Raw genomic sequence first — 10,249 nt, forward strand, 5'->3', positions numbered from 1 at the left:
AAAAAAAAAAAAAAGGTCATGCTGGGAACACTGAAATCGGCTTGTTGAAAATGAAAGTAGATCCACCTCTCTCACCCAGCGCAAAAATCAATTCTAAATACACCAAAGCCCTTAGACCAGATGCTTTGACACTGCTCAACAGAAAACACTTCAGCATAGCAGACGTAGGCAAGGACTCCCTGAAAAACTCTTTGATGACGCATTAAATGATCCAAAGAACTAACAAGCAGGATCACATAAAACTAAAAGGCGCCTTCTCTATGACAAAGGACACGCTCTCCAGTGTGAAGAGACATCATGGAGAATGAGAATGATCCTGTGCAATTACACAACAAGTAGAGGATTAACATATAGGATATAAGATGGACTCTGAAAAATTAAGCAACAAAAATCATCCAAACAATATACTAGCTAATAAACTGAATAGGCAGTTCTCAGAGCCAGAAACACAAAAAGCTGTTAAATAGAAGAAAAGGTGCTCAGAGAAAAACTTCTATGAGAGGGCTGGTGAGATGGCTCATCGGGTAGGGGCACTGACTGCTCTTCCAAAGGTCCTGAGTTCAAATCCCAGCAACCACATGGTGGCTCACAACCACCTATAATGAGATCTGATACCCTTTTCTGGTGTGTCTGAAGTCAGCTACAGTGAATTTATGTATAATAATAAATAAATCTTTTTTTAAAAAAACTGCTATGAGGCTGGCATGGTGGTGCATGCTTTTAATACCAGCACTCGGCAGGCAGAGGCAGGTAGATCTCTGTGAATTGGAAGTCAGCGTGGTCTACAAAGTGAGTTCCAGAACAGCCAGGACTGTTTACACAAAGAAACCCTGTCTTGTAAACCAAAAACTGGGCTGGAGAGATGGATTTGAGGTTGAGAGCACTGGCTGCTCTTCCAGAGGTCCTGAGTTCAAATCCCAGTCATATGGTGGCTCACAACCATCTGTAATGGGATCTGATGCTCTCTTCTATCTGATGCCTCTTCTGTCATGAGGCATACATTCAAATAGAGCACCCACATACCTAAAATACATAAATAAAACTTAAATATAAAAAATTAAAATTTGTAAAAAAGAAAAAACAACAGCTATGAGATTCTATCTTACCACAATCATAATGGCTGAAAATGTACCAACCAATGCTGGTGATGATGCAGGGAGAGGGGAATCCTAACACCGCTGGTGGGAGTGTAAACTTGTACAGTCAGCATAGAAATCAAAGTGGAGGTTTCCCAAAAAATTGATAATAGGAACACTATACAACCAGCTGTGTCACTCCTTGGTGTATACCTGGAGGGCTCTCAGGTCATTGTACCAAAGGGATGCCTGCTCATGCTCCTCTGTACCTATTGCTCCCTTAGTCACAATGGCCAGGAAACTAGACCAGCCTTGATATCCATCAAATGTGATGTGTGTGTATATGACAGAATTTCATGCAGCCATGAAGAAAATCAAAATCATGGTATCTGCTGGAGGTCACTGTGTTAAATAAAATAAGCTAGTTTCAGAAAGATAAATATCATATTTTCTTTCAATGATACCCAATCTCAAATTATTTTATAATCATAGCAACAGCCTAGCCTAGATTTAAAATTATATGTATGTGTGCCTGTGTGTGTGTGTATAGTTTATATGAGAGTCGCTAAACTATATTGAGGATCATGAGAAGTGGGTATGAGAATTAGGGGAGGATAAAAGTATATAATGAGACAATGACTAACAGGGAGACAGGAGGAAGCAGTTGGGGGCAGTGGGGGTGACTAGAGCAGTGTGGGCAGAAAGGAGAATAAATGTCTTTAGTCCTTGTAGAGTCACACTGATTAAACTCAGTGTGCTAGCTGTATTAGTGGTTATTGCCTCACTAAAGCAACCAAAGAAAGGGTTTGTTTTGACTCACGGAGTGAGGTTGCTGTCAGTTGCGGTGGGAAAGTCGAGGAGGCAGCAAGATCTTGAGGCAGATGGTCGTCTTGCATCCACAGTCGGGAAGGAGAGAGCAAGGTAAATACCGGGGGCTCACGGTTCACTTTAGCCTTTTTATCTAGTCTGGGATCCCAGCCCTTGGATGGCAAGCCTTCCCATCTCATAACCTAATTTAGATAATCCCCCATTGACAAGCCCAGAGGTTGGTTTTCTTGCTGATTCTAAGTCCCATTGTGATTAACTTTATATTAACCTGAAAGTTTAATTAAAATCATAAGCCAGAGTAGCAGTATATGCCTTCAAACCTAGCATTCTGAGGCAAAGGCAGGCAGGTCTCTGTGAATTTGAGGCTAGCCTGGTCTAGGCCAAGACTACATAGTGAGACTTTGTCTCACAATAATAATAACAAGGGCTAGAAAGATGGCTCAGCTGTTACGAGCACTGACTGCTCTTCCAGAGGTTCTGAGTTCAAATCCCAGTAACAACACGGTGGCTGTGATGAGATCGGGTGCCCTCTTCTGGTTTGTCTGAAGACAGCTACAGTGTACTCATAAATAAAACAAATCTTTTTGTAAAAAAAAAAATCAATAAAACTATAAATATTGCTTAGCTAAATAAAACATGTCTGCTAACTATGACAACCCCAGCACTGGACAACTCCCTCAGCCAACACACACACAGGTGGTCACAAGATTACACATAACCTTACCTATCACAGAGATCTCAAGCAGCTTGCTGGGCCCTGAGGCCCGATAGGGAGCCTTTGCCTGATAGTAAACACAGCTGTACTCCCCCGAGTCTCTGACTGTCACATTCTCAAGAGAGAAGTCTGATACCATTCCTGTTGAGCTCCTCGTCTGCACAGGAGTTGAGCGTCCCACCTTCAGTAACACAAACTTCACGGGTCCGAGGACACTGCCTGCTTTCTGGCACTGCAAAGTCACCTTGCTTCCTGCAGTCACTGTACCCCGGTGGTGGGCTTGAAAGGAGGGCTGAGGTAAGTATCCTGGAAGAGAAAGAGGCTCTGAGCTCAAGGGAAGAAGCTGTGGGTCCTGAGTGCTGGTTCTTGGTTTGTTTTTGTTTTGTTTGTTTGTTTTTTCGAGACAGGGTTTCTCTGTGTAGCCCTGGCTGTCCTGGAACTCACTCTGTAGACCAGACTGGCCTCGAACTCAGAAATCCGCCTGCTTCTGCCTCCCAAGTGCTGGTGGATTTGCCACCACTGCCCGGCTATTTTTTCATTCTTGTTCATGTGGTGGTGATCTCAGGAACCTTGCCCCTCTGTCTATTGTGACTCTAGGACAGAGATATTAAACTTCCCACAAGCCCTGGGGGAGCCACATACTTGCTCCTCTAACCCTGGCGCTGGAGATCCCACCCTTTCACTTCCTCCTTTTTTCTAGTCCCTCCCCCAACCTCTGTCCATCTCTTTGAGGTAGACCATCCTCACCTGTGACCAACAAGAAAAGGGCATTGCTGGGGCGTGACAGTGTGTCATGGGGCCATTTGCTATAGTATTCACAGGTATAGTGTCCGCCATCATTCTGTCGTAGGTCGGTGATATGAAAATCAGCCGTCTCCTCTGTCAAATTATATGGCTTCACAGAATTCAAAGCGAAACCTTCCCTTTTGAGAATGAAGTATTTACTCGGGGTGGGGCTCTTACATTGCATTGTCACGTGGCTCCTGGTGGGAAGCACTGTGCTGGGCCAGGCACGGAGGCTGGGCTTGGGAGGAGGCCCTGGAAGGAAACAGACTGGAGCTTTATCTGAGATAGTTCAATTAGTAACATGCTTGTAATGTGGTCGCAAACACCTGAGTTGGACTCCTGGAAATTAAAAAAAAAAAAAGGTCTGGCAATGCATGCTTATAATCCCATTGCTAAGGAAGTGGAGACAGATGGATCTCTGAACAGGTCAGCTAGTCTAGGTTAATTGGCAGGCATTGGATCCAATGAAAGACTTTGTCTCAAAAAAAAAAAAAATTACAGCAGCACGACCCCAAAATAAAATAAAATAAAGAATGGAGGACACCTGAGAAACAACACCAGCGTTGTTGACTTCTGGCTTCTACATGCATCCTCACAATATGCACATGGACGTACACACAGAAGATAGAAAAGGGGGAGGGAAGACAGGGTATTTGGGGGAAGGACGGAGGAGTCTGAAGAACAACTTACCACTTTCAGGAATGTCTGTTTGCCCAACACACAGCCCTGGGGGAGGGAGAAATCACTCATGAGGCACAGGCCCCTGCCTGAAGTTACCTAGTCACCATCCCTGGTCCTGAGAGGCAGGCAGGAACACTCTCCTGTTATCACTTCAGGATATCCTCTCAGGAGCTGCATGCTCCCTACTTTGGGCTGTAGCTTCGGCTTGTTTCTGGGATTGACTGTTATCCTCTTGTTGATCTTACTCCAAGGGTCCCATCTTCGTCCTATAAACTCCCACAAACCTTTCCACTGTTCATCCCTATCCCCAAGCTTCATAAGTCACCATGTCTGCATGGGTCACATTGTCTGGGTCATTACTTCTCCTCAGGGAAGGGACACAAGCCTCGAAGAACACTGGAGAGAAAAGAAGTTAACCTACTCCTCACGGTATCGAGATCCCTTGGGGGAAGATGGGGGTGGCTTTGCATACCTTTAATCCCAGTACTCAGGCAAGAGGACATTTGTGAGTTTGAGGCCAGCCTGGTCTACATAGTGAGTTCAAGAACAGCCTGAACTGAGAACAGAGACCCTGTCTCAAAACAAACAGACTAAAAAGGCTCTGTGGAGAGAACCTGGGGAGGCCTTTCAGTCAGCAAATCTCTCAGTATATGCAAGTTTGATCCCTAACACCTATGTGAGCTACATTACTGTGGTGACAAATGCTTGGAGTCCCAGTTGCCCGAGAAGTAGAGACAGGAAGATCTCTTGGGCTCAGGGGCCAGCCAGTCTAGATCATGGGTGAGCCTCAGAGCAAAAAGAGACCTTGTCTCAATAAGCAACATGAGTTGCCCCTGAGGAGTGACACCTGAGGTTGATCTCCTGCCTTCCACACATCCATGAGAGTCTGCATATACACCTGCACCCATGTGAACACACGCACAAAAACACACAATTTATTGACAATGTATACAAATAAATAAATATAATAAAAATAAGTCTATAATAAAACTCCTCATGTCTCCACATGGTGTCACCCTAGATGAGGAGCTACTTAAAGATGTGAATAGTTGCTGAGAGGAGAATCAGTCTCTTCCTGGGATGAACTCCCACACCGGTTGTCCAATGCCAAGTGGTTACTCCTAGACACATATCCATATGAGTATAGCTACTCAGTAGGTTGTATATACTCATGTATATATATATATGTGTGTGTGTGTGTGTGTATGTGTATGTCTGTATATGTGTATATATGTATATACATATATATGTGTGTATATATGTGCTCATACACATACATACATACATACATGCATGTAGCATATAAACAACAATGATTAAAGAAGAGATCATGAATTGGGAAGTCAGACGTGTAAGGAGTTGGAAGGAGATGGAGGGAGGAATGATACAGATGCAGTGTTCATGTGTGATCTTATCAGAAAGAAAACACTATGGGCTGGTGAGATGGCTCAGTGGGTAAGAGCACCCGACTGCTCTTCCGAAGGTCCAGAGTTCGATTCCCAGCAACCACATGGTGGCTCACAACCATCCGTAACGAGATCTGGCGCCTTCTTCTGGAGTGTCTGAAGACAGCTACAGTGTACTTACATATAATAAATAAATAAATCTTTAAAAAAAAAGAAAGAAAGAAAGAAAACACTAAACTATAAAAGAAAACCCTTCATACACTCTTCAAGTTCATTTAACCAAGCATCCAGAAACCCTGGCCCAAGATGTCTGGGGGCTGTAGACTGTCCCAGTACCTAACTTTCCACCCTGGGGAAGCTTCTGTCAAAAAGAAAAAAAAAAAAAATTAAAATACCGATAGGTGGTGACACATGCTTTTAAGCCCAGCACCCTGGAGGCAGAGGAAGGTAGGCAGATCTCTCTAGCCTGGTCTACAGAGCAAGTTCCAGGACAGCCAGGCCTATACAAAGAAACTCTGTCTCAAAAAATTAGAGAGAGAGAGAGAGAGAGAGAGAGAGAGAGAGAGAGAGAGAGAGAGAGAGAGAGAGAGAGAGAGAGAGAGAGAGAGAGAGGATTTCCCTGTGTAGCCCTAGCTGTCATGAAACTCACTCTGTAGACCGCAGGCTGGACTTGAACTGAGAGGTTCGTCTGCCTCCGTCTCCTGAGTGCTGGGATGAAAGCCATGTGTCACCACTCTCTAACTTTAACTGCAGTTTTTATTGCTGCATTAAAACACCCTGCCCAAAAGCAACTTGGGGAGGAAAGGGTTTCTGCTTCACTGAGAGAGGTCAGGGAAGGAACCTGGAGACAGGAGCTGATGCAGAGACTATGGAGAAGTGCTGACTCCTGGCTTGCTTCCCATGGTTTGCTCAGTCTGCTTTCTTACAGGATCACCTGCCCAGGGATGGCACCACCCACAGTGGTCTGAGCCATCCCACATCAGTCATTAATCAAGAACTTACTAAAGTTGAAATGATCCAGAGATTAGTGTAGTCTGTGAAATGACATGCAAATTTGTGAAGCGTACCATAAAAAAAGAAAAGAAAATGCCCCCACAGACTTACCAACAAGCAATCTGATGGAGGCATTTTCTCAAATGAGGCTCCTCTTCCCACATAATCCAACAATTGTAAGGTTAACAACAACAAAATCAAGACAAACTCCAAGTCCCATCAAACATTTCCAAGATGGTCCCACAACAAGGAACCCTGTAAACTCAGCCTTGTTCATAGAACTCTGGGCAACATGGAACCAGTAATACTGTTTGGGTTAGACACACGTGGGTTGAAATTCGGTTTCCTCAAAATCTCTGAAATATTGAGCCGGGCGTGCTGGCCCACACCTTTAATCCCAGCACTCGGGAGGCAGAGGCAGGTGGATTTCTGAGTTCGAATCCAGCCTGGTCTACAAAGTGAGTTCCAGGACAGCCAGGGCTATACAGAGAAACCCTGTCTCGAAAAAGCAAAACACAAAACAAAAGCAAACAAACAAATCTCTGAAATATGCTGGAAATCACTTTGGTTTGCAAATTCAGATCAGATTTCTAACCTATAAAAGCAAACTTAATCTTCTTCAGAAGGCTTTTAGGGTTGTTCATTTGTTTTTAAATAGGGAGTGGGTCAGGATGGTCTCACTATGTAGCTCTGGCTGGCCTGGAACTTGCTATGTAGACCAGGCTGGCCTCAAACTCACAGAGATCCGCCTGTCTCTGCCTCCTCAGAACTAGGATTAAAGACGTTCTACTGTGCATGCTTTATTTCATTATTTTATATACGGCCTCATATAACCCAGCTGGGCTCAAATTCACGACGTAACCAGATGACTTTGAACTTCTGATCCTCCTGACTCCTCCTCTCTAGAGCTGGGATTACCCCTGCCTAAGGAAAGTTATTTAATAACATTTGTCATCTATTGTAGTGTTGTTGTTGTTGTTATTATTTATTAAAAAGAGCTAGACATGGTGGCACAAACCTGTAATCTCAGCATTTGGCAGGATGATCTCTGTAAGTTCAAGACCAGCTTGGTCTACATAGTGAGGTCAACCAAGGCTGCATGGTAAGATCTTGTCTCTTTTTTTTTTTTTNAACTCACTCTGTAGACCAGGCTGGCCTCGAACTCAGAAATCCACCTGCCTCTGCCTCCCGAGTGCTGGGATTAAAGGCGTGCGCCACCACGCCCGGCAAGATCTTGTCTCAACAAATTTTAAAAATAAGTAAACAAGAAGGTCTTTCTGAGGTTGGTCTCGGTCCCATCTCAATCATAACAAGTTGGCTTCGTAGAAAAGAAATAGCGGGCTGCTGACTCAACCTTGGCTAGCAACAGCACATAGAATTCCTAGTTTTGATTCCTTTACATTATATCTATGCTCTATCTGCTTTGTGTCTGTCTGTGCGTGTGTTGAAGGGAGGGGGGATGTTTATGTAGTCCAGGCATTCCTTAAACTCCCTACTTAGCTAAAGACGATCTTCAAATTTTATTTGCCTCTCTCCATCTACCATGTACTGGAGTTACAGATTTCATGTCACTATTCTTGATTTATAGTACTGGGAATGGAACCAGGGCTTCACGTACACTTGGTAAGCACTACCAACAAAGCTACAGCCCCAGCCCTTACTTTTCCCCATCTCTGCCTACTACATGTTGAGCATTGGTTTTGCCCTAACATGTACAGTGAACTCGCTGAAATTTCTGGTTTGTCCTATGCACTCAGCACACTATCTGGTGTAAATTCTGGCTTCAATCCCCACCCAAGTATCTCACCAGCTTTATGATTTCCTGGAAACTGAATGTCCCACCCTGAACAACTTACGGAGGCAGAGAAGGGAAAGGAGCCTAAAGATCATGGTGGCTCAGCGGCTGGTCCAAAGGTCTTCAGCAGGTCTACTATCAGCAGAAGAAAGTGGCCAGGGCATCAGCATCTCCAAGCTCAGAGAGTAGGCAGGATTGGTTTTGAGATGGCTGCTCAGTTCCTTCCTCACACGTTCACTCTCAGGAAATGTGCTGATGCTATCTGTTGCAACATGTTCCTATAAACCCCTTCAGAGACTTGCCTCACTTGGTCCTCTTCCGTTTCAAATTTCAGGCCTTACACAAGTAATTTTCAAAGGGCTTAACACTGGGTTTACTGGGTTTATACTGAGCTGAGATTTGTGTAAATTGAGAGTCATATATCATAGTCACTAGACATTGGCGCCAATACTCCTTTCCTACTAGAGATGATCTACCTCTCCTTACTGAGGAAAAGTGGCAGAGCCCAGACAGTTTCTCTCTTTTACTTTCATTTTATTTTGCTGGATCTCATGTAGCCCAGGGCAGCCTCAAAATCACCATAAAACTGAAGATGACTATTTATTTATTCATTTATTATATGTAAGTACACTGTAGCTGTCCTCAGACATATAGAAGAGGGTGTCAGATCTCATTACAGGTGGTTGTGAGCCACCATGTGGTTGCTAGGATTTGAACTCAGGACCTTCGGAAGAGCAGTCAGTGTTCTTACCCACTGAGCTATCTCTCCAGCCCTGAGGATGACCTTGAACTTCTGGTCTTCTTGCTTCCACATCCTGATGGGATTATGGGCATGTGTCACCACATATGGTTTAGGCAGTGCTGGGAATTGAACCCTGGGCTTTGTGTTTGCTAGACAAGCTCTCTACCAACAAAAGCCACAGTCAAAGGTTCCCAAATGCATTTCAAGCTACATGAGTGAACATTAGTCATGATGACATTTGCCTTTAATATTTGTTTTAGTATGAGAGTTTAGTTTAGTGTTTGTTTGGTTTGGTTTGAAACTAGGTCTCAATATGTAGTCCAGGGTGATCTCAAATTTCCCACTGATGAGGATGGTCTTGAACTTCTTATCATTATGCTTCAATCTAGGTACTGGGGACAGAAGTTTTCAGTCAAGGAAGCTGCTGAACACATGAAGATGCTCAGGTCAAGACTAGGCCCCTGGCTCAGGAGTATAGTGCTTATCTGGGATGCATGAGTCACTAAGTTTAAACCCCAGTGCCATCACCAAAAACAACCCCAAAAAGGAATTATCATGATTATCCATAGAAGATCAAATTGATAAAATGATAAAATTATCATCATCCATAAAAGATCAGGGTGGAAGGAGCCCAATGAGAATGATAAATAAATTATAATATAATCATAAAAGTGAATGATCTCAAGCTTCTGCAAAAATAAATAAATAAAATACATGTAAGACCATGAAATCTCAGAAGTAACATGGAGTGTGAAAGAACTTGGACACAAAGAATGCATGTGGTCCAACTCTAGCTATCCTGGTCAACTGCAGGCAAAACCCAGTCACAGAAAAATTCAGAATGGATTATCTAAGAAGAAGCAGAAATTGACTATAGAGAGGAGGGCCAAGAAAACTTTTAAGAGCACTAAAATAGTCTAGTTTTTTATCTACACAATGTGTATACCAAGGTGGGAGAAAAAGCTCTGATAAATTATAGGCATGGCAGATGATAGATATAGATGAATGGTAGACAGATAGAAAAGAAGATAGGTAGATAGATATAGATGATAGATAGATAGAGATATAGGTAGATGATAGATGTAGGTAGAACAGACAGACATATAGGCAGACAGACAATGTCATAGTTTAGATTTGGAATGGCTATTTTCAGCTTAAGAGATCAGGAAACTTCAAAAGATGGGTGGGGCCTTATGAAAGATCTTGAATCTCTAGAAGTGTGCCCTT

The 10,249-nt window shown here is 43.5% G+C and overlaps 1 protein-coding gene across 2 annotated transcripts in view; it reads right to left on the reverse strand.

Annotated features, from left to right (window-relative positions):
• Window positions 1-8,534, reverse strand: part of Tarm1 (T cell-interacting, activating receptor on myeloid cells 1) — an 18,252-nt gene extending 9,718 nt beyond the window's left edge. Inside the window, exons 1-5 of one of the 2 annotated variants that reach the window (XM_021168187.2) lie at window positions 8,342-8,534; window positions 4,096-4,131; window positions 3,367-3,657; window positions 2,629-2,925; window positions 1,897-1,965 (exon numbers count right to left, since the gene is read on the reverse strand). In XM_021168187.2, coding sequence (XP_021023846.1) covers window positions 1,897-1,965; window positions 2,629-2,925; window positions 3,367-3,657; window positions 4,096-4,131; window positions 8,342-8,375 — 727 coding nt within the window. In that variant the 5' untranslated portion in view covers window positions 8,376-8,534. The remainder of the gene's footprint in view (window positions 1-1,896; window positions 1,966-2,628; window positions 2,926-3,366; window positions 3,658-4,095; window positions 4,132-8,341) is intronic. The other variant, XM_021168188.1, reaches the window with a different exon arrangement.
• Between the last annotated feature and the right edge of the window lie 1,715 nt (window positions 8,535-10,249).

This window comes from Mus caroli, chromosome 7, assembly GCF_900094665.2.
Source record: "Mus caroli chromosome 7, CAROLI_EIJ_v1.1, whole genome shotgun sequence".
NCBI classification, from domain to species: Eukaryota; Metazoa; Chordata; class Mammalia; order Rodentia; family Muridae; genus Mus; species Mus caroli.